The 25,967-nt window shown below is 44.3% G+C and overlaps 1 protein-coding gene across 4 annotated transcripts in view; it reads left to right on the forward strand.

Annotated features, from left to right (window-relative positions):
• CACNB3 (calcium voltage-gated channel auxiliary subunit beta 3) overlaps nucleotides 1-25,967 on the forward strand; it is a 170,854-nt gene that overhangs the window by 31,059 nt on the left and 113,828 nt on the right. Inside the window, exon 1 of one of the 4 annotated variants that reach the window (XM_083169063.1) lies at nucleotides 11,181-11,455. The exons of 2 other annotated variants lie outside the window; for them this stretch is intronic. In XM_083169063.1, the coding sequence (XP_083025189.1) occupies nucleotides 11,411-11,455 (45 nt within the window). In that variant the 5' untranslated portion in view covers nucleotides 11,181-11,410. Of the gene's footprint in view, nucleotides 1-11,180; nucleotides 11,456-25,967 lie in introns of those variants that run through there. One more of the 4 variants, XM_083169064.1, reaches the window with a different exon arrangement.

The following is a 25,967-nucleotide window of genomic DNA, read 5'->3' on the forward strand; positions in this document are numbered from 1 at the left end:
CCGGAATGAGAGAAGTGTAGTCCAGGACGCGTACAGATGACAACACACTGGTGGATAGGGGTTCAGTCCAGAGTTAAAATTGTTCCTTAACACCAACCCGTTACGAACTAACACAGTTTTTCCTCAGGGTGTGGAGTATGGATATTTATACCTAACTTGTCCCGGTCTTTACTAAAACATGGCATCAATAATAAAAATCTTTCTACATAAACTATAAAATCCCCGGTGATTTCCATTCTAAAATTTCATATACACATACATAGTTAGAAACAACATATAAGTACACATACACATTTGTAAATACAATAATCTAAAACATCCTAAAAACTTCATCTACCGTTCATGTGCATTCCGTTTCGTATATTTCCTGATCAAATATACGAAACGGAATGCACATGAACGGTAGATGAAGTTTTTAGGATGTTTTAGATCTCTACGCCGACATGGATGGAGAAGTAAAAAAAAAAGTCATGAAACCCTTTCACGTGTCGACCATTACCATATTGACCTTTTGCTTGTATCAACTTTTTGTCATGTTGACCTTTTTCATGTGACGACCTATTGCCTGTCAACCAATACAGGTCAGCCTAGACAAATTTCTGAGCAAAAACAGTCATTTACTGCAGTCGCTGGTATAACTTGCCTATGGTCTCATCAGTCTAGGTTACCTACTCTTATCAAACCCTTTGTGGAACCCCTGGCAAAAGAGAATACAACTTCCCTGACTCCTGTGTTCTGTGTCTTCCTAGCTCAGTTGCCAGTGTAGTATGTGTGTGTTCTGAGGAATGTTTTACTAGTAATCTTTTGTTTTAAAAAAGTTTTAAAATGTGTTCCTTACATTACAGTAAGAATTCGCACAAGGTCAAATTGCATTTGGAATTTATTGTAGACGCATCACATTTATCATGTATATTGCGAGAAGAAAAGAAATATCACAATGAATACATACAAATAAGAAATCCAGTACTGCAGGCAAAAATGTAATTATCAATAGTTTCCAAATGTACTAAAATATCGGGCTACTAATGTTATATACTATTACATTACAACTATTGAAGCGTAGATGTGCCCACATGTCAAGATTGAAATGCCATTTGGGTTCAGCCTGCGGCCCCTCCCCCCCCTTGGTTATGGATAAGCATTTCATCCAGAAGCCTCATCCCACTGTCTCATCCCACATTTCACCCAGAAGCCTCATCCCACTGTCTGTGTTTCTACAGCAGTATCACCCCACTTCCGCCGTGTCTCCAGCAAGCTCATACTCTCTGTGTCTTTCCAGCACCTTTATCCTCATTGTGTTTCACCAGCGACCTCATCATCATCCCTGTGTCTCTTCAGCAACCTTATTTCCACTCATATCTCCAGCAGCTTCATTACTCATGTCTCTTCAGCAGCCTCATCGCCCCCATGTCTCACTATCAGCCTTATGCCCCATCCCATATCTTTCAACAGCCTCAGTACCGTCACTGCTCCAGCAGCATCATACCTTTCATGTCACTCCAGCCAACATGTAACTTGTCTGTTTGCCAGCTCTATGCCGGCACCCTGATCACAGGCACAGTTGGACTGGCCTGGGGAGAAGATGGCATCTGTGGTCCCAAGTGGCAGGAAGCCCTCAAAGTCTGAGGGCACAGTACAAATGTAAACCCTTGTAACCTTGCCTGCAACCAGCCATTTATGGATTAGCCTACTGTTTGGCTAAGAATAGTAAATACACATTTCACTGTTGCTCTGATTTCATTATTGATTGCATACATGGATATTGAGATTAACATGTGGTGATGTCAGGGGCTAGGGAGGCAGTCTCATTACTGCAGCTAGGAGTAAGGGCCGGCTAGTCGCTGCTGTCCTTTATATACAGATAGGAAGCCAGGTACTGATGCTAATTACCCAACACGTCTGTGCTACTGGCAACTCGGGTCCCAATCTCCATCCTCCACAACCATGCTGTTCAGGTCCCCAGCCATGCTGCTTTTCTGGCACATCCTGGATTGGTCAGATGACCAAGGTGTCCCTCAGAGCTCAAGCATGCACTCCACCGTGAGGCATGCCTCAATTTTTTGCAATGTTATTGACTGCAGTGTGATCCACCTTAAAGTGACATGAAGCTGAGCTGTTTCTGCCTCATCCCTCATTTATCTCTGCAAATCCAGTGATCTCTGCAAATGTTACTAGATTGTAAGCTCCTCAGAGCAGGGCCCTCTTCCCTCCTGTTGTTAAAGCCCTCTTCTCTTCACATGTCACTCACAGCTCTCTATACTGAAACACTCAGTGACCATCTTTGTCCCCATACTCATCTCCATCATTGGCCTCAAGCCTCTAGTTGTATGTTGATTGAGTCCTCACTACTTATATTTAAGCTGTAATGTGTATTGAACTGTGGCGCTCTTTATTTGTACTGTATTTTTGTTATTTACTCAATGTTATGCCAAGTTTTGTCTCTCTGTACTGTTCCTTTGTACGTCGCTGCGAAACACTTGTGGCACCTTATAAATAAAATTACAATAATAATAATAATAATAATAATAAATGTGGTAATTAAAAAATAATAGCAATGGCCCTTATTCTGATTGACGCGTACTTTACCGCATACTTTCGGATCGCGTCTTTACGGCGTCTGCGCATGCGTGGAGAACGCCACGCGCATGTGCCACGCCTTGACTCCGTACCTGTTCGGGCAAATCCCGTACAAAACTGTTCACCGCAATCATTCGGGAAATATGGGCGTATTATGGGCGTCATGCGGAATGACACATGGGCGTAGTTTCAAAGTGGGCAAAACGGGGCGGAAACATGGGCGGACACGGGGGAGTACACTTATGTTGGGGGGCGTACATTCGGATACCACTCCGAATGCACGCGAACAAAAAGGAAAGAAATGTGCGGTGTCCAAAAGGCCACTATTGCTTTGCGGACACCACTCGTTCCTGCGGGAGGCGAACGGACCGCCTAATGACTACAAGCATTAACACCTGAACCCAATAAAATCGACTCCTTTACTCATTAATCACTAATAGGACGCTTGTCAGTGCTTTAATTGAAACCATTGCACTTCAATTGCTGTAAGGGTTAATGTGTGCAATGCATGTGTTAGGCATGCTTGTAAGGATATATTGGCATCTAATTGATTCCAATTCCAAATAAGCAATTTTTTATGAGGATAGGTAATTGAATAAGTGGGTCATGTGATGTATTGCAGAATATACATAATAGTGGGTTGTTTGGCGTAAATACTCCGCTTACGGGCGGTAGCACCGCTTGGCTCCCGTTCGGATGCGGTATTCCCGAGCATACTCTGTAATACTCTGTAATACCGTGCAGAATCTGAGTGTTTCCCCCGCACACGCATGGTTTGTATGTCGTCCGTAAACACGCCCTGTTCTTAAAGAGTGAGTCCGTCCGAATGCGGAGGACACGTGGGCGTTTCTACGGACGATGGCCGCACGCGGCAGAACACCGTGGCGTGCGGACCGCTCCGTAAGAATGCGGGAATATCCGCACCGATCAGAATAAGGGCCAATGATACAAAGAAGATGCTTAAAAGTTATAAATATCTTCTTTGTAATTTTTATAGTAAAAAATCTGAAGAATTAGTTTTTGATCAATGGTTCTCAATAATGGTGATCTGTGACAAAAGATCGCCCCCGTGTGGCAACATATGAGACCTATAAATATATTAAGTCTGCACCAATTGTAAGAGTAAACTGCAAACAGTATCCAAAACTGGGGTCATTTCAATAAGCCATGGAGTTGCCTTTACAGCGGCTTTACAAAGCTTGCAACAGCATCAGAACTCTCGTCTACCCCCACAGCACTCCTTACAGCCTTATCTAATCACAGACCATAGTGTGGCATAAGACCTACAGAAACAGACCAATGGCCTGTACACACTGGGATATACCAGTGGCAGCGGTGACCTGGCAGAGTGCATACACACTTGCGATGAGCAACGGCTGGTGGGGTGTTATTAAAGCACAGGTACAGATGCTGGAGGGGTTAGTTAATGACCTGCGAGAGCACTCATCGACTTTCAGGTGCAGCATACACACTGGACAATATATCGCTCAGAAGAGCAAAAATGAGCGATATTATCGCCCAGTGTGTATGAAGTTTAATGAAAGCAACCCAACTATCAACTTCAAAAAGTAGAGACTGTATAAAGTTTCAGTTTATTTTGCATGAGAAAAGTTAAGTTTGTATTGTGCTTTGTATTTTACAATAACATTTTTCGGTACTTGTGTAATATCTGGGCGCCCGATTTTGTGATTGTATGCCTTACCTTTTATATAGCGTGGCGAGCGCAGCAAGCCCCACGAGGGGAGGCAGAATACATTTTAAGTAATCCGCGGCCCCTCGCCACGCTTCGGGCTCGGTGGCTCGCTGCGCTCGCCATGCTATATAACATCAACTCTATGCCCACTTGGATAGTGGGGAAATGAACAGGACCATGTTAACATTGAATCATATGGAAAATCGTATCGCATTGCATGCGATTTCGATGCGATTTTCCGACCCGATCTTAAAATCGGGCCCCCAGTTATTACACAAGTACCCATTTTTCAGATGATCATAGTGATAAATACATTTTCCTCCCCTTATATATGAATCAATGAATACCTAAGAATATATCTACATATACTGGATAACCACAATGATAAAATACAACCCTGAATGCCTTCAAACAAATGCTTCAATGCCCACTAGATGGTGCTGTGGTACTACTATTTTATATAGAAGACCACGCTCTCTATCTATCTGATGCTGCCCATACATATGTGAGATATCGCATGCAATCATTAGATTTCGACCACATCTGGCTGATGAATCGAATGATTGCATGCATTTTTAAGCTGACATTCGACGCAATGCGCAGGCACGCCGTTGAATGTCGCATCGATAGATATTATGAGCTGTACATAATATTTATCGAATTGCATGAGCAATCGCATGTGGTTTTTAACTCGAATGCAATCAGTGGCGGGTTCGGGGAGCTGGGCTGAGATGGGGAGCGGAGTGCTGGCGGGGAGCCGGTACCTTAATGCTAGGGACCGGAGGGACTCAGCAGCAGCAGGGGAGGCATGGTGGCTATGTAGCGGGGACCGGAGTGGTGGAGTTTTCAGGCGTCGGGACTCGGAAGTGGCAACAGATGACTTTGAAACACTGGTCGGCCCTCTGATTGGCTGAGGCTGCTGAGAATGAGCTCTCTCAGCCAATCAAAGGGCCGTCCAGTGTTTCAAAGTGAACTGCTGCTGCTGACAAGTCCAGCCGCCTGAAAGCTCCACCTCTATGGTCCCCAGCTCCGGTCCCGCCTACATAGCCCCACACCACCCCTCCTTCAGCACCCGATGTCCATCGCAGGATGGCATGCGACATCTGGTGCTGCACTGGGTCTCATCGCATCTGATTGCATAAGTGTATGGGCAGCATAAAAATCCATTTTGTGGGATGTTATTCCAGAAGGGTTCCCGACGCTGTCAGATATATACATTTCGCATTCATGATATTGATACATCTTGCAACATCATATCCCCCCATAGAAACCTATGGAGGGATGCTGCTGTGATCCCTTCTTCTTACATTGCAGGGATACATAATATTTGTGGCCCCATAGAGAGAGAGAGATTCAGTAGAGAGAGCCAATGAGGTATTTTGTGTTTTATGCAAGATGCCCAGAGAGAGTAGAGGTGCCGGCACACGGTACGTTTTGTACTGCAGGCGTTCTGTACTAGCTGTGATCTAGTACAGAAACTACGGGCTGCACATACTTTTCTAACCTGTGATATGCGATGCGTGGGAGCGTGCATTGCAAGCCAAAAGAAACATGGTGAACTGCATGTGGTGCATTTTGAACTAAAAAGTTAAAAACTCATCAGACCATTGCACCTTAATAGAGACTCAAGAGTAAATTTACTTAGAGTCATGTGGGTGTGGATCATCAGGTCAATGGTGTCTAGGTAGACAGGCAATAGGTCGACCAATATTAGTTTGACAGGCAAAAGGTGAATGGAACATGGCAACATAAAATAGGTCGACCTGGGTAAAGTCAACACAAGCAAAAGGTCGATGTGGAAATGGATGGCATCGAAAAAGGTCCACACAAGTTTTTCACATTTTTTCTGTGTGTCTATGTGGACATGTGTCTATGTGTAATGCGTCCCCTCGTATGGCTCGCTAGGCTTCGGGTGAGGGGCCTCACTGCGCTCAGCACACTGTTATGTTCTCTCTCTCTACGCCGACATGATGGAGAAGTAAGTCGGTTAAAAAAAATCATGAAACTCATGTTGACATTTCATGTGTCGACCTTTTGCTTGTATCAACCTTTTGTCATGTTGACCTTTTTTCATGTGACGGGATACATTTGACTGCTGCCTTGCCTGGGAGATCAGTATATTGCTTTTAGTTCTGTCTACGTTTGTAAGTGCACATCATTATTACATGTTATGTTTGGAACATATTGCACTATTTGCTCTCTTATATATGTCTACAGTGGCAAACGCAGGATTTTCAGAAGGGGGTTTCCAGAGGGGCGGAGCAAAGCACGGAAATGGACACTTAGGTGACCCAGTATTTGCCGGGTCAGTTAAAGTATTATAGACAGACCAAATGTATATAAATAATAAAAACAAATATATATATATATATATATATATACATACATACAGGGGCATCAACAGCAGTGTAGACCCCTGGGCATAGCAATGTATTGGGGCCCCTACCGATCCTCCAGCGGTAAGGGTGGGGGAAGCTTTGATGTCCCCCGGGTGGTAGGGGGTATTATATCAACCGCTCAGCATGTAGGGCCTGGATCAGTAATTTCCCCTAATTACCCCTTTACTGCACATATGGTGGGAGATGAGGTGGGAGAAGGGGGCATTGGGCTGAGTGAAGGGGCCCTGATACATAACTTCCAGGGTGGTAGAGGATGTTTAATACGCAGAGGAGGGGTGTATAGTGGAGTGGGCTTATTATTCATCATTTTCTGGTGGGAGGACAGCTTGCTTGACTGCAGATATCTCCAGTTCCCGGAAATAGATTTCTTAGACTGCAATGGAATTAAAAACTAGAGAATCCCACCTACCAAATAGTACTGGGGACTAGGGGATCAGAGTTCAGGAGGCAGAGCAATCTGCCAATGAGCATATAAAACTACATACCAGGTGTGTGGAGCTGGAGCAGTAACCAGCTGCTGGAAGGCTGATATCTCTGGTTCTGGGAACAGTAGAGACCAGCTTCTAGTGTCCATCAAAGGGGGAGAGTCCCAGCTTTTGGAATATACCCTCAGAAAAAGTCTAAGTCAGACAGAACCTGAAATATCTGACTGGGAAAAGCAATTAACAGGCTTGGATGAGGACAACTGCTTTGAAGTCATATATCTCCGGTTCCCAAGGGCCCAAGGGATTACATGTAAGGTAATCCGCGTCCCCTCGCCGCGCTTCGGGCTCGGTGGCTCACTGTGCTTACCACACTTTATAAGATCAACTCCACACCGACGTGGATAGTGGGGGTATGAAAAGGTCGGGAGGACGCATAATGCCGTGGATAGTGGGGGTGTTTCAGGAACACATTCACACCTGCCATATCATACATCTGAGCAATAGCTACTCAGACGCAGGAGCGTATCATTGCAGGAGCGTCTGAGACGCTCCTGCGTGTCAAACAGATGGAGCGCCTCTCCCCCGGCACCAGCATGATCTCCTCTCCGCCAAAGAGGCTTGACAGGGACGCCGGGGACAGAGATGCAGTTACCGGCAACAGTTCTGTAGTTACTTGTGTGGCAGCCTACGCTGATAACGTAGCTTAGGCTGCCGCCATGAAACTACACAAGTAAGGCAGCCAGGGACGCTACGCTACTTCTGACTGACTACGCTAACTATGCTGGGTGCGGGAACACAAGGCCGATTCTGAAAGGGACGCGAGGCTGATTCTGATGTGGACACATTTCCTTTTTCAGCAATACCCCTGCAGCACTTACTCTCTCCTTATTGCTAGATCTCACTGGGTAGTTCACACACAAGGCTTCTGGCCATGGGCATAATTATAGTGGATGCATTGCTATAAGGCCAGAGGCTTAGGGGGCTGGACCCAGGTTAGAAAGTTGCATACCAATTTCTCAGATTTGGCTGCTTAGCAATGTGATCCATTGAACAACCGAATTGTGGGCCTTATTCAGATCTGAGCTCAGTACAAATTTGTTTGGAAAATGGGCAAAACCATGTGCACTGCAGGTGGGGAAGATGTAACATGTGCAGAGAGAGTTAGATTTGTGTGAGTTACTTTGTTTCTGTGCAGGGTAAATACTGGCTGCATTATTTTGCCAGGTACTTTATCACCGGCCAATCAGCTCCTAACTGTCCCTTTTTAAGCCCAGCCTTTAACAACAGTCAGGAGCTTATTGGTCAGTGATAAAGTACCAGGCACCTTATCACTTCTCCTCCCTTATCACTGCTTCATACATCTACTCCTGGGTGGCATAATGTGTACTGTCAGCCCTACAATGTGCCCTTGTGTATACTAGGGAACTACTATGGTTCATAAAATAAACTAGGGCACTTCCATAGGGCTAAATATTGACTTGGGCACTACTATGGTTCACAAAATGAAGTAGAGCACTATTATGGGGCATACAATGCTACAGAGAGGTGTCTCTCAAGAAGCACTGGGACAGGGCAACCTTCAATATGTTGCTATGGGACCCACAAAGTACTAGTTACCTCCCTGCTTCTGACTGTAGATTCTCACATCGCAAAATATTTCTCCACTGGCGTTAGAGGGTCATCGTAGCAGATGATGAGCACCTTCAGTGTATAGGCTATGTTTCCTACTTCGCCATGCCCCCTGCCCTTTTCCAGTCCTACTACTTTCGCGTTATCAGGTAATCAGTATTATAACATAGGAGGGGTGTTATTCCATTAAAATCCCCTAGAGGGTGTTACAAGTGCAGCTAAAGTACTTCTCTCCCCAATCTGTAGCCTGCAGATTACAATGGTCCTAATTCAATTGCAGTTTTACGATGATTTTCAAAACTACATTTTCCAACGGTAGCATGCGGGGAGCCGCCCACCATAGGGCAAGGCCGCCCCCCAATTGCCAATTTTTTTGATTGCATTGCTACTATAGGAGAGCATCTCTATGTAGCAAAGTGCTTACATGATTCCAGTGGGCCTAATTCAGCAAGAATCGCTAGTTAGGGAAACAATCAGTTGCCTACAATCAAAAAATTACTGCCCAGACAGAAAAAAAACCCGCCCCCTTGCAAAAGCATTGCAAATAGCGATCCATTTACAAAAACTGAACTTTCAAGCAGTTTTTTTTTCCATCTGTGCCAGTCTAGGGTTTACACTAATCTGCTAAAGGGCTATATATATAATGCCCTGAGGGCCAGCTATGATGGCCAGCAGTGCCGATAGCTCGCCCTCAGTATTCAAACCACCCCCCTTCACTCGCCGTTTCCACCTCGCTGGTTCTTTTGATCCAGGTGGAAACAGTGAGTGCAGCCATCAAGATGGCAAGGCTCGCTAAACAAAATGCAGCGTGCTCACTGCATTTACCGCAAACTTTGCTGTTTAAGGGAGTCTCCCCAGAACATTGAATACATTGAGCGGGTGTGACGCCGAGGCGGCAGTGATTACCGCCCAAAGAATCAGGCTGGATGTGAATCATCGCTGACATCAGGGACCAACACCAGAAACGCCTGGGCCATCATTTTTACAAACACACCCAGAAAACTGTCTCCTCCCCTAAACGCTAGGGATGGTTATCGACCATCGACGATTAGAAATCATTGATGGTTTATGACAAATGTCAAATAGTTTTGACATCGATGGGGTAAAACCAGATGGTTTCCCAACATCAATCTTAAGCTTAACTGAATATTTAAGTTTTTCTTTTTCTCATCAAGGGTCCGGGACACGGAACATAGCTCCGCCCCCAACACCCATAAAGCCCTGCCCCCGTATTTTAATTGGCCCACAGGCCAATCTTTCAAAGCAAGTAGATGACCATCGATATGAGAAAACATCGATGGTCATCCATTGCATATTTATACACCATCGATGACCAGTTGCACTTTTTCCATCAACTGCAACCATCGATGGCAAAGGCAACGATGGCCATCCCTAATAAAGCTGGCTTCCTGTCACTAAAACATGGTCTTCTGTGTGACTGCTATCTGTATGAAAATTGCATGTGCAATACAAATGCTATCCAGTATGATAATGCACACGTAGTCATTCGATAACCATTTACAAATTTTCTGATTAGCAATCACTGCTGAATTAGACCCAATGTTTGGTAACAGGTCAGTGGACTTCTGTGGTGAAGAGGCCCAGTTATCAGGTGATAGGTCTTTTATACATAGATACAAAGCAATTGTGGGGCCATACATACATACAAAGCAGTTGTAATAAATATAGTTGATATGTGCAATAATTTCAGAAATATTAATATTATAGTCAATTGGCATTCCTTATCAGCAGTGTCATTCCACTGTCATTCCACTGTCATTCCTTTTAGTATGTCCCGTGAATAGACCCCACTACGTATAGACATAGGTAAAACACGAAATTCTATATACTCAAGTGCTTGCTTAGATTTGCACCTTCGCCTGCACTCTACTGCAGGAAATAATACAATATCTGGTAGTATTGTTGCTTAGTAATATTCCATGCCAAGGGTTCTTACCAGTGGAGTAACTATGGGTTACCAACTCACATGCTCAGCCATCAGTGGGGCATCCCCGGACCCCACTTACTAACAGCACAGTCCTATCACTCGCTGCTGGGGGCAGCCATAACTCCGGTTGCTTCTCCTCTGGTGTGAGAGGAAATAATCAGTGACCCTGCCAGTGGTGATGGGGTAATTGTTAACAATAGGTTCTCTCCGCATGCTCATAGAACGAAGCAATGCTCACATGCTTTTTAGAGGATATAACAATAACCAGTAGACATGGGCCATGTCTCCCGTAAGCAGCAATGCACTAATGGTATGGTAAGAGACTGCTGCCTGGCTGCTGCTACACATGTGTCCGTGGCTACAGCACAGCAGCAGCAGCATCGTGGGCAGGTGCTTATCTCCTGCTGCCTGCATCAGCCTCCCAGCTGCAGCCTCCTGCTCCAGGGACGGCGTGCTTCTGCCAATCGGAGGAGCCATCTCTCCGTGTGTGTGACGGGGAAGGAAGGGGTGGGTGGGTGCTATTGTTCCCCTGCCTGATTGTTGGGTACAGAGAGAATTAGCCTGGGGCTTCCTTCAGCCAGCATCTAGGGTGGGACCAAAGCAGCCAGTGCTGCCAGCACCCACCGCTCCCAGCTCTCCCCTTTGCCTTATCAGTCCCCCATCACTTAGCCAGACACTGCTCCTTCACGGATCTACAAGTCCACATTCTCCTTCTCGATTCCCACATTCTGGAGTCCCTATGTACGACGACCTGTACACCCATGGATTTGAAGACTCTGAGGTGGTAAGTGGCAGAGTTTAACAATACTTGAAAATCTTACATGTTCGAGTAAATGTCTATCTATCTATCTATCTATCTATCTATCTATCTATCATTGCTGCTAAACAACATGTGTCTGTGCTAATGATCCATAATGATCAGTCACATTGCTAAATGCACTGACTGCTGATATAGTTATAGCAGCGAGGTTCATCAAACACACACTCACACACCCAACTCACATTCTCTCTCTCCTTATAAAAAATAACAAGTTATAAAATATTAATGTTTTGCTACTGTTCTGCCCCCACCCCCTCCCCATACACTATGCACGCTCAGAATGTCTGTATAAAACAGTATACTAGTGTGTTGCATAAGCTTCCAGACTGCAGAGGTGTATTCAGCAGTTGTGGGAAGACATCAGGAATGTATGACTCTGGGTGTCTATATAGCTACTATTTTGTATTCAGCTATGGATGGAGCTGGCACAGCCTTTTGCCATTTCTAAGGCAAAAACTATAAACACATAAGAATGGCATTATGGAATAAGCATTATGAAGAGAAAACTTCCGGAATTTTACGTGGTTTATTGTTGTTTTTTTTAAATATGTTACTATGTTTCTGGTTTTATCTTCTTCCCTTCTAATTAATGTGTTCCCAAGTAAATAACCATTGTGAAAGTTGTCTCTAGAAGTGTGCAAATCATATTTTGGATCCTTGTATATCCATGTGTATGTATGTATGTATGTATGTATGTATGTATGTATGTATGTATGTGTGTGTGTGTGTGTGTGTGTGTGTGTATATATATATATATATATATATATATGTATATGTATATATGTATATCTACATACATACAATGTTCAAAATTTGCCTGTGGACACTCCCTCAATGCATAGATGGCAAAAAAAAAGCAATATATAAGCACTTAACAATGGTCAGGAATGAGCTGAAAGCTAGGATTTCATAATTATAATAAACTCAATACTATTATTCCATGTATGCAAAAGTAATAATTGCACTGTGCCTTAGCTAATCCTCTGTAGAATGCTGATCACATGTACCTATATGTACATGCATTATTATAACATTAAAACGCTTGTCATTGCCTTATGTAACTACACATGACATTGCTTGTGCACTGCATATGTGTGTGTATATATGTGTGTGTGTATATATATATATATATATATATATATAAATTAGAAATATTACTAATGAGGAGATCCTTCTGTAAACTCAGGAATGCCTCTAGGCATGATGTGTTACATGGGATTTTAAGTGAAAAACAGGCAGCACAAGCACCACAACTTGCGGCAAAATATTGGTTTTGTGGAGCCGTATACTTCTTTAACTACTTATTTGTATAACTCACAACAGTAAAGAGAAATTGTTGCTGCCTTTATTTCCGGTGTGATAGTCTTTTTAATTTACACTGGCTTATTTTAATTACCCTCTCAAAGAAACATTACTAGATAGAGCAAATGGTGTCCCATCAAGATTGTAAACGAGGTGTCCTCCTCTTTGTTAATGAGTGAGAAGAAGACACTGAGCGCCTGATTCATGTTTGTATAGAATTACTCTGCCGCAAGGAAGCGGCTGTGCAATTCCACCTAATTAACTATATAGTGCAGCAGGAGGTGGCTGTAGGAGAAAGACGAGTGATGCTTCTGAGGAACAAGGTGAACATCAGTCTCCATTCACAATGATTACAGGCTGATGGCTATCCTGTGTACTCAGATCCGGACACCGGTGTCCAGAAAGTTTGCAGACCATGGACCAGTCACACCTTCAAAATGGTGGGCAACAGAGCCCCAGTTTTGATGAATGGTGTCAGGTGCTGGCCCCACTCTTCCCCTCCAAACTTTGCAGCATGTCAGCCATGTTGCGGATGACAGGTGACTGCTACCGACATTAAAAGCACATGCGCACCCCTGGAAGACTGGGTAGTCCTCCTGCATCCCACCCACTTCCTAAACATTTTGGCATGAGCCATCATCAGCCATCTGCATTTGCTCTCTGGGCGTCTCCCAGGAGGAAACTTCACAATCTTATGACTGTCCCTGGAATGTTTAAAGCAACCTAAGTACACTAAAGGCCCCCATACACTAGATGACTTCTTCCCTCAGAGAAGTCGCATCCTATCCGCTTTGAGCCGCCTGGGACCTTCCTAGACGACAGGATTGCATTGGATACATCACATGTGGTACCTCCTGCTCACTGCCACCGAGAGGGGTACGACCCGTAGATCTTACGTGCAGCACATACTGTATGATCTCCGGGTCAGCTCCGATGCGCACGGAACCATGCATCGGATCGGAAGTCACACACATGCTATTTGGGCCAGTTTCACCATCGCATAGTGTATGGTGGGGGCCATTAGATTCTATGAAATATCTATGTAAATGTGATTACTCAAATAGTAGACATTTTACATTTTAATGGGGATACACATGGTGCAATATGAGCTACCGGTTATGACTATGGGGTGTATTCAATGCAGCCGGTGAGGGGGTTAAAGGGCGGGGATCGCAGAAAACAACGGATCCTCACTGTTTAACCCCCCGCACCGGCCGCTCACCCTATTCAATGTTACGGGGGAATCCTCGCTGCCTGAAGACGGCGAGCATTCCCCCAAACAGCGAGGCTCACGACTAATGCAGGGAGCCTGCTGTATTTAGCCACGAGCCTCGCTGTTTTAGCGGCTGCATATTCTCTCTCGCTCCAAAAAGCTAGCGAGGGGGAAACGGCGTGTGCAGGATCAGTTGAGTACTGACCGTGCGAGCTGTGACAGTGAGCAGGCAGCACTGCTCGCTGTCACAGCTCGCCCTCCGCGTTGAATACTGCCCAATATAGTCAAAATCGGAAAAACCTTAGCACATATCACACCGTGTGTATATTGCTTGTGAGGCCTATGTGCACCCCCAAGGAATCGACATCACAAGAAGAATTAGACTATGCAGGCAAGGCAATTTTGACTATATTGTGTAAAAATCTAGTGTTCTATTATAGTCAGTGCATATATGTGCATATTATTACAGCAAATGGCAATAAAGGAGATTTAAAAGCCTAATATGAGCTGAGAAATAAGCAATGTCCTGAGATGCTTCTCTTTGCACACTGGTACCCATAAGAAGATGCACGAGCCCTTTCAGCACTTGAGATGTTGACAGCAGAAGATTGTATTGAGTATTGAACTCTCCTTGCTACATATGAGGAAAGCCAACACTTACATCATTAAAGTCCTTTCCTCAAAGAGTGTTTACTTTGTTCATCTCCCGGCACAATTCAATATGTTTTCTGGGCATTTAACACTTCAAAGGGAAAAAAATTATTCAAGTGGCGAATATTTTCACAGTACAGTATGCATTGCTTATCTCAGATATCTGCTGTACAACCCTGCTTGTAACTGATGTATAGTTCACTTCTTCCTGTGACAAGTCACTGTGACTTCTGTCTATGATAATTGCTGACAGCATAAATTAATTTCAGTTAACACAACTCGTAAATGAAATGTTTTCTGATTGTGACATGTGAGTTGTTCTGATAGGTCTTAACGTGTGGTGATCCCTTCCATTCATTTAGAAGAAAAGCAGATAGAGGTATTTAGGTTTTGCTCAAAATAATAGATGCTACAATGGCCCTTATTCTGGTTCACTCTTAAAGGCAAATTCCTCCTCAAATGGACAAAACCATGTGCACTGCAGGGGGGCAGATGTAACTTGTGCAGAGAGAATTAGATTTGGGTGAGTTATTTTGTTTCTGTGCATGGAAAATACTCACTGCTTAATTTTTCCACTGCAATATAGATCTTACTTTGAAGTAAAACCCCACCCAAATCTAATCATATCTGTACGTTACATCTTCCCCACCTGCAGTGCACATGGTTTTGTCCATTTGAGAATTAATTTGTCTTTGCGAGTGAACCAGAATAAGGGCCAATATTCTCCTTCAAGGGTAAGTTCGCAATCTAGCTACCTTGAAGAGGTCCATTTTATTTTGGGCTGTAACTGCAAATTTTTTGTATCCTACAGATGTTTTACTAGTGACAGCAGTAGGTATCTTCGTCACCTGCTACGATCATTCCATTCCCGCCAGCAGCCTATGGGTGCTGTATATTTACCAACTTACAGAATGTATAGTATTCTGGAGATTAGAGCCGCGTCTTCAAATAGTGGTAGCCCACTGAAGCCTATGGACTACATATCGCAGATGCACAGTAGCCCCGCGTCAGCACATCGCACATTATTATGTCTCCCAACCCACCAAAATTCCGTAGTCAGATTTGTACATGCTGTCATTTCATCATTTGTGTACCCAATCTTGCATCGTTTCCATTTTTAGTGTAGTACAGGTTGAGTATGCCTTATACAAACTGCTCGGGTCCAGAAGCATTTTGTATAATGGATTCTTCCTTATTTTGTAATATTTTATTGAAATTTGAATGAGGTATCTTGCATTTATGTTGTATAAACACATCAAACACATGAAATACATACAGATATATTTGATCACTGAATTTGAATTCTAAGCAATCATTTTCTTGCACATATATAGTGCCAGTTACATATCATGTCCCCAGTAGTGCCAGTTACATATCATGTCCCCAGTAGTGCCAGTTACATATCATGTCCCCAGTAGTGCCAGTTACATATCATGTCCCCAGTAGTGCCAGTTACATATCATGTCCCCAGTAGTGCCAGTTACATATCATGGCCCCAGTAGTGCCAGTCACATATCATGTCCCCAGTAGTGCCAGTTACATATCATGTCCCCAGTAGTGCCAGTTACATATCATGTCCCCAGTAGTGCCAGTTACATATCATGGCCCCAGTAGTGCCAGTCACATATTATGTCCCAGTAGTACTTTTAACAAAAAAAAAAATATATATATATATATATTTCTGCACTTCAGTTTTCAAAATATCTCCCTACTCCTCCTCTTTGCACATGATCTGAGTCTCTCATCCACACAAAATACTTGACCTGGGTCATGGTTATAAGACTAAAGCCCCATACACACTACAGGATGGCGGCCGATAAAGCTAACCATATCAGCAGCCCGTGGCTGATATTGCCCTTACACACTAAAAGGTATTGGCCATCGCTACCGTTAAGTGACATCACTGGGGACCCACTAAACATGCAGGTCATTTGGCTTTATTGCTAAATTTACCTGCATGTTCAATAGATATCTCTCATTGTTAACGATGTGCAGGAACACGCATCGATAATGATATGGAGTGTGCACACTTGACGATATTATGAACCATATTGCTCAGAAGCCCCTTTCTGATAACAATATCACCTGTTATGTATGGAGCTTTATTTTGGGCTGCACCTACTCTGTGACATACCCTTTCTTATGCAACAAGACTTTCTTATAGCCAACAATCCTTCAAACGTTCCATGAGAATGGATCTCTCCAGGCAGCTTATAAAATTCTAGAACCTCCATAAGCTATGTATCAACCCACTTACCTCTCCTCTGCAGTTTACACAAAACTTACATATATTATTTTACACTCTAATAACCTTCTGATCCCAGACCAACTAGCTCATGTTATACCCCTTTCACACCAGCCTAAATTCTCGGGTTGGGCCTGGGAACAACTCGCGACTAGCGCTGGTGCATAAGGTTTCGGGGCCAAAATCCCTGCAAAATTTGCCAGGATTTCAACCCGAGGTGATGGCCAGTGTGTAGGGGTACTCACCCGGGTTTCCGGTCCTCCGTGCGTGCGGTCAGACCAGGGATCCACACAGGCAGCGGATCCCCGGTCTTCACCGAGGACCAGCAACCCGGGGTGAGTACTCTCCGACGCCGCCATCCCGCCTCCTGCCTGCCTCCTCCCCACCTCCTGCCTGCCTCCTTCCCACACCAGAAAATGCAGGGCCTTTTCTGGTGTGAAAGGGGCCAACTCGGGAATGCCCCGGCATGATCCCTGGGCCGTATTTCTCTGTGGGTCCCTGCATTTCCTGTTGTGAAAGGGGTATTAACCATCAAGAACATTTTACCCTTGCAATCTGGTGAAGTGGAATGTGAACTTTTAAAATAATGTTGTTGTTTTTTTTTTATTTGGTGTAAAAAAATCAGGAATTTTATTCTGAGAAGGGGCATGCTATTTTTATTCATCTGCTTACAGCACATGAATATATATTTAATTTAAAAAAAATATATATATTTTTTTACACATAGCAGCCAGCAGGGGGCCGGGAGCCGAGAGCCGCTCATTAGATATTCATATATTCACTGCTCCCGATCATTACATATGCACGATCGGGTGCAGTGAATACCCGGTCCCCTGTTGGCTCTCCCGGGGGGCAGCCTGTGCCCACATCCCCCCCACATACGTTCTGGGGCAGGCAGGGAGACTTCCATCTCCTTGCCTGTCGCCGTCCGCCGCAGGGGTTCACATTCGCGGTCAGGGGCAGCGAGCCCCTGCCTCATTGAATAGGGGCATAGCAGGGGGACAGCGAGGCTCCGGAACTCCTAAACAGGATTCGCTGCACGCCGTGAATATGTTCATTGAATACTGCCCTCAGTCTTTTTTCATTGCTGTTTTGTTCCCATTTGTAAATTGCAATGGACTATGTTGGCATAACTGTATATTTATAAGTGCTAATGAATACTAATTAAATAAGATTTATTTTTCATCTTACATGTTTAGTGTTGTTAGATGACCATTATTGTTGAAGCTTTGCAATGCGAAAATGAACTTTGGCCATATTTATGGCATTTGGTGTTTTTGTCTTTTTAAAATGCGTCACAGGACACAGAGTTATTGCTTAGCAGTATTAACAGTTGGTTACATGCAGTCAGCTTCTGTCTGTGTATTCAAAAATGTAAAGTAAGGGTCTGATCTCATTCATTATTCAGCTATCAAAGCATCCATAACAGCTACTCGGACCCCTGCTTTTTGCCCAGAGGGACAAATTTAGCATTAGCTCCACTATAAAGCTTCTGCACTGCTGAGAGAGTTTCATTTTGTTTCAGAGGATTACTATAGAAGCAGAGTAAATTAGAAATGAATGCTACTTACCAACAGGGGAGTTGGGATCACGGATGCCATTACTATTTATTTATTATCAGTTTCTTATATAGCGCACACAAATTCTGCAGCGCTTTACAGAGAATATTTGAACATTCACATCAGTCCCTGCCCAAAGTGGAGTTTACAATCTATATTCCCTACCACATGTACATGCGCACACAGACATTCTAGGGTTAATTTTGTTGGGAGACAAATAACCTACCAGTAATTGTTATTTTGTGCACTGTGCAAGATAAATAATAGTAGCTGATTGGATCCTATAGGCAACTTCACTATATCTCTCTTGAAGGTTTGATACATCAGTTCCCTTGTCATGTCATGGCTTTTGTCACAACACTTATGTTCTGTCTGCATTCTGTGTGTATGTACAACACACACTGTGGCCCTCGTACAGTTGTTCCCCAAGTGTTGTAACACAGCCTGTATGTAGATCGACATGCCATTTCAAGTGATTGTGGGAGAGTTTTCCTGTTGTTTTTTTAATGCGGCAATAACTCACACAGAAAAAAAAACATGTTGATTTTGCCATATAATTGATTGCCGCTTTAAACAACCAACACCCCCCCCCCTTTTTTTTTTATGACTCTCACACCCTATTACGTTTTGCCCCATGTTGTCCGTCACCCTGAATTGAATACCCCCAAAGAAATGATTGTGGTCACATGCTTCACAACTGAGGGACTGTAGAAAAGATTAAGATTATCTCTTTCACTGCAACCCTCAAGCTTTTTTTTGAGAATTAAAAGTTTAAGAATATAGAGAGTAAAATAAATAAATATATGAAAGAAAAGAGACAAATACCCCTATTTAAGACCTTCACAGACTTTACCTGCTGTAGCCGTCTTATCCCTATAAACCTGATGTTTCATTAAGTAATATATATGCACAAATGGTACACAAACTGTCTCCTAAAAGATAATATATAGAATTTTCACATGTATATCAGGGTTTACTAATACGTATGCATGAATATTTTAGCAAATTACAACTTTTGCGGTAAGAGACATCCTTTTCGTTGAACGGACTTCTGGGGTCAGGATCCATAGTCATGTGTTGAGAGGGGGTGGTCAGAGTGATCCGGTTTGATCCCTCACAGCAGGGAGGCATGTTAGAAGCCCACAGGCTTCTACGGAGCAATGACAAACTGAAGATGGTGTTGCCCCCCGCATCCAACTCCGGAATCTATCTCATTCTGGGCTTGGTGCATAAGTGGAACACATTTGTTTTTTACACTTTGCAGCATCTCGGACACTGTCCACTTTTGGTACATCGTCCCCTTTATTTCATGAATCAGGAGAGAGGGCGTGGCTACATCACAATGGGCTATGGGTGTGCATGACGGCTTGGTGTGTGCTTAGCACTTGGAGACCGCTAGGCTGTCCTTTAGCCCCCTCCTCTCCAAATAAAAGTGCCCGCAGTAATGGGCCCCATACATCAGCAATCACAATTTATGGATTTTCAGATATAGGGATATTTTGGCCAGATAAATGGATTTTACAATCTATCTGACTTTGCCCACACATTACAGATTTTTTCAGTGATCGGCAGATTTTTCCATCTAAAGATTGCATCTTCATATTTGGAAATTGCCCCAATCGATTGTCATTTCAGCTGTTCATAATGTAAATAGATGAAGAAAACGAATTGGGAATGCCCACACATCTAAAAAAGATCTGCAGATAATACCAGATTATTAAACATGTTTAAAAACCTGATTAAGCAATCGATTGGCGATTGTGATTGGGATTGCCAAAAGGGGGAGCCCACACATCTAAAATTAATTGTGGCAATCATCTCCATATCTGAAAATTGTCACAATTAATTGCTGATGTATGGGGCCCTTAAGGCAGACATAGCTGAGGGCGAGCGAATCCTTCATTTGTCACTGTTTTACATTGGGCTATATGATTTGTATCATCACTTGAACGAACAAAACAGAAATAAAGTAGTACATACAGTATAATAAGAACAAACAACATTTACTTTGAAGCATATTTGCACATCCAGGGGGCTCACGAATATCGAGTGCTGTTTCCATCAGGAGTGGACAAGTCTCTTGGAACCAATCATCTCCCTTGCTGCCCACTTACTGTACCAAGCAAAAGTAGATGATCCAGGTGGCTGATGATGCGATTCAAGATGAATCTTATCATGGTGGTCCCATCTCTTGCTTCATAATGCCAATAGCACTTTATTATGTACTGGTCAGGACGAGGCCATGATTCAATGTCACTTGAGGCTGCAATGCCCAGCAATTATACGGTATATTGCAGAAACTCTATTGCATTGATCCTATCATCTGTTGTGATCTTGCAATGGCACATCCCACCCTTTGTAACTAATAGGATTGACGCAATATGAATCTTCCACGTTCCCACATTGAATCTCTCTACAGCGCACAGCACCATTCTGCGTACCAGCGCTTCAGTATCTCTGGAGAATGTTTTTCCTGTGTGGTTTCCTCATGTCATACACTCCCTATCCTATTATAAAAACAGTAATATTTTACAGTGACAGCTCACTAGATGAGGTGCTGTAAGTGATTTATACAGTAGGGCCATGTGTGTTCTCCTTTTATAGTCTGGACCCCCTGTGACAGGACTTTCTATATGTATTCCCACCTACCCTACTTTTAAGACAGCTAAAATAATGATATCTGAGCCTCTTTGCAGAACAATAGATGGAATGCAATGTCATCAATTCTATGCTATTGTATTCCCTGAAGATAAGTGATAGGTCATTTCTTTGCGCGTAAGCATTTCGGAAACCAATAACTACGATATGTAAGAGCCGACTGTGATTTTGTTATCACTAATTAGCAGTGGCGTTAACATTTTTTTTATTTATTGCTGTAAACATTCAAACGTATTGGCCTGTATGCAAGTTACTTTTCTGTATTTATGACAACCCCTTTAGAGGGCTCCATTACAGATATTAAGAAGAGGGGGAAAACCCATTTGTGGCAATGAGCCTGATTCAATCCTACAAGCAGTTTCCTGAACTCACAGATTGTGACTATCGGGAAACTGCACATGCGTGCACGTGAACAAGCATTTAAACTGCGGTCGCTACTGTATTTTTGGGGTGATTCTGATTGACTCACTAAGCACCGAGCTTAGCGAGCCTTCTAACGCCGCCCACAAGGAGTGCGAATACACGAATGCACACCCCAACGCCCCTCTCCAGGCATCCCTGCCGCTTTGCGAATGGATGTAATGCATATACATCCATTCACAGCGTATGGGGCTGAAATCATTTGATGGACGCCATCCATTGAATGATTTCTACCCTGTTCGCAAATCTAAGTTAAGGTGCCCGTACACTAGTAAGATTTATCTTCAGATCTGGCTGGTTGGACCAAAAACATGGTTATGGATGAGTGACAGTTTGTCAGTTTTCCAGCATTTCCAAGCAAATGGTCAACTGTCATTTGCTCTCATCCATAACCATGTTTTTGTTCCAACCAGCCAGATCTGAAGATAAATCTGCGTGTGTATGGCCACCTTAAGACTTGACTGACCTAGACTTGCAGGGTCCAAAAATGGGGCGGGCAGCTGACATCCTATGATAACAGCCGCCCACCCCTGAAAGGCAGGTGCCCGCCTGCATTCGCATGGGGACACCCAGCGTTTCCAGGGCACACCCATCGCTTTGGTGGGTATGCCCAGGAAACCCAGGGTGTTTGCATGTGAACACCTCCTGCCTGAGAAACTGTGCCCAATAAATGTTGACTGGTCTTTAATGATTATACTTTGCTGAGTGAGACAACCACCCAGGCTATTCTCAGTCTAGGGCTGGCAGTATTTAGCATGGGGGATGGGGTTCCCAACATGCAGTGTCTTATTCTGAATTGATAACTAAGTACTTATCTGGATTCCAGGCATTTTGGATGCATGAAAGATGGATTGCAAATGATTCAAACTGAATAAATTGATTTTCATGGCATTGACGGTGCATTGTGTTGCCCTATTTACAATGTATAACGCTGCATTTTTTAATCTGTTCCCATTCAGTCAACTGAATAATGTTAAACTCAAAGCATGTAAAGAAAATGTACCTTCTATTCAGATACATTGTGCATGCTTTGGTCAAAATGAGCCGTGGTGCTCGTCTTCCAAGGCCAGAGCATGACATAAAACTACCATGCCCACAGCCCTCATGCCCACATTATAGAATTGCAGTTCTTACAGTAGACCTTATGGGGGACATTTACCAAAATGGATTCGTAGAAAAAAGGTGTATTCGTAGGGAGAAATACACCTTTTTTTTACGAATTTGTATTTTCGGGATTTACAATCCCAAAAATACAACAATTCGTAGTCCTAAAGATGGAACATTCGTATTTGTAGTTACAAATACGAATGCCCTACACCATCGATAGGATACGACAGAAATCACCATTCAAAAGAATGGTGATTCCTGATTTACTAAGCAGCCGTACTGATAATACGGCTGCTTAGTGGTGTGAAACACCCACGCAAATACGACAGGAAAATAGAACACCATTTTCCTGTTCTATTTGCGTTTTAGCCTGCACGGATCAGTCAGATCCGTGCAGGCTACAGTGTAAAAAAATAGAAAAATAAATAAATTTAAAAAAAAACGGCGTGGGGTCCCCCCCACAGCCATAACCAGCACCAGGCTGAAGGAGCCGGGGCCGGTAATTAAAAATCAGGGAACCCGACAAATAGGGGTTCCCCAATTTTTAACAACCAGCCCCAGGCTCCAGGTCCGGGGCTGGTTCCCAAAATACGGGGGACAAAATGAGTAGGGGTCCCCCGTATTTTAAGAACCAGCCCCAGGCACAACCAGCCGGCAGTGTAATGTCACAGCCGGGGGACACTTATAATATAAGGTCCCGCGGCCAAAACATTCTCCCTACCGACCAGTCAGCCTGGCCAGGGGCCCTGGGGGAGTGGGGACCCCCCCAATGAAGGGGTCCCCCCCCTCCAGGACTTACCTGACCAGGCTGAAGCCTGGTGCTGTCCTCGATGCCCCTGGGCGGTGGGCATCGAGCTGATAAATGGTGTAAAAAAAAGATGAACCTATTGTTTTTTACTGTGGCACTACAAGTGCCAGCAAGCCTCCCCAGCAAGCTGGGACTTGGAGAACCACAAGTCCCAGCCTGCTGGGCATTAAAGGGCCCGCTGGCACTTGTAGTTCTACAGTTAAAAAAATAGTGCACAAAACACACTGACACACTTTTAAAATAAAACTTTATTACACACAAAGCCCACACATACTAATACTTACCTATCTTCTTCCCATAGGTCGCCCTGGTCCTGTGTCGGCGTCTTCTGGTCCTGTGTCGTCTTCTTCCTCCATGTCGACCGTCGCTGTCGCCGTCCGGATCCGACGAAATCCATTTGGGAAGCTGTGGAAGGAAACCATACTCACCTGTCCCAGCGCGACGTAGTCCAGGTAAGGGTCTTTGCAAAAAAACAAACCGACACCCTGAAACCAGACCGGACTGACGGAGACGCACGGTGTTTACATCGTGCGGCTCCGCCTCCCGAATGCCGCTATTGGCCGCCTTGCGGCCTAGCGGCCAATCAGGAGCCGCTAGGCCGCAAGGCGGCCAATAGCGGCATTCGGGAGGCGGAGCCGCACGATGTAAACAAACACACGTGCGTCTCCGTCAATCCGGTCTGGTTTCGGGGTGTCGGTTTGTTTTTTTGCAAAGACCCTTACCTGGACTACGTCGCGCTGGGACAGGTGAGTATGGTTTCCTTCCACAGCTTCCCAAATGGATTTCGTCGGATCCGGACGGCGACAGCGACGGTCGACATGGAGAAGGAGACGACACAGGACCAGAAGACGCAGACACAGGACCAGGGCGACCTATGGGAAGAAGATAGGTAAGTATTAGTATGTGTGGGCTTTGTGTGTAATAAAGTTTTATTTTAAAAGTGTGTCAGTGTGTTTTGTGCACTATTTTTTTAACTGTAGAACTACAAGTGCCAGCGGGCCCTTTAATGCCCAGCAGGCTGGGACTTGTGGTTCTCCAAGTCCCAGCTTGCTGGGGAGGCTTGCTGGCACTTGTAGTGCCACAGTAAAAAACAATAGGTTCATCTTTTTTTTACACCATTTATCAGCTCGATGCCCACCGCCCAGGGGCATCGAGGACAGCACCAGGCTTCAGCCTGGTCAGGTAAGTCCTGGAGGGGGGGGACCCCTTCATTGGGGGGGTCCCCACTCCCCCAGGGCCCCTGGCCAGGCTGACTGGTCGGTAGGGAGAATGTTTTGGCCGTGGGACCTTATATTATAAGTGTCCCCCGGCTGTGACATTACCCTGCCGGCTGGTTGTGCCTGGGGCTGGTTCTTAAAATACGGGGGACCCCTACTCATTTTGTCCCCCGTATTTTGGGAACCAGCCCCGGACCTGGAGCCTGGGGCTGGTTGTTAAAAATCGGGGAACCCCTATTTGTCGGGTTCCCTGATTTTTAATTACCGGCCCCGGCTCCTTCAGCCTGGTGCTGGTTTCGGCTGTGGGGAGGACCCCACGCCGTTTTTTTTTTTATTTATTTATTTTTTCTATTTTTTTTTACACCTTGCAGCCTGCACGGATCTGACTGATCCGTGCAGACTGCTAGAAATAATTCGTATTAGCGGCCGTATATACGGCCGCTAATACGAATCATTACACCATCGGAGGGTTACAAAGCAGTCGTATATGACTGCTTTGTAACTGATCCTCCGGAACACGACTTTGCATACGACTTAAACAGTCGTATGCAGTCGTAGGGAAAATACCAATACGAAAAACTAGGTTTTTCATATTGGTAAATTTCCCCCTATATGCCTTATTCCAGAACATTCTCCTGAACTCCCAGAAGTGAAGGCCACCCTACTGTCTTGCCCACTTTCCTAGGGATGCGGACTGGAGAGGTGCTGAATGGTGCCATTAATATTAAAAGGCACGATCATGTTTCTGCCCCAATGTACAATATCAAGTGAGGGACGAGGACAAAATTAAATATAGCGCATCAAATTAAACAGTATTACTCATGCTCAGCATATACAGTAAAGCTCCTGCTTGGGTATACAGTACAGATTCTATGCTCACTTTCCTCATGCTCACAGTATACAGTAATAATCATACTCTGGGTATACAGTACAGATTCTATGCCACTTTCCTCACGCTCACAGTATTACTTGTGCTCAGGTTATACAGTACAGATTCTATGCTCACTTTCCTTACGCTCACAGTATTACTTGTGCTCAGGTTATACAGTACAGATTCTATGCTCACTTTCCTCATGCTCAGAGTATTACTTGTGCTGAGGGTATACAGTACAGATTCTATGCTCACTTTCCTCATGCTCAGAGTATTACTTGTGCTGAGGGTATACAGTACAGATTCTATGCTCGCTTTCCTCATGCTCACAGTGTTACTTGTGCTCAGGTTATACAGTACAGATTATATGCTCACTTTCCTCATGCTCACAGTATACAGTAATAATCATACTCAGGGTATACAGT

Source organism: Crinia signifera, chromosome 2 (genome assembly GCF_055691185.1).
Source record: "Crinia signifera chromosome 2, ASM5569118v1, whole genome shotgun sequence".
Lineage (NCBI taxonomy): Eukaryota > Metazoa > Chordata > Amphibia > Anura > Myobatrachidae > Crinia > Crinia signifera.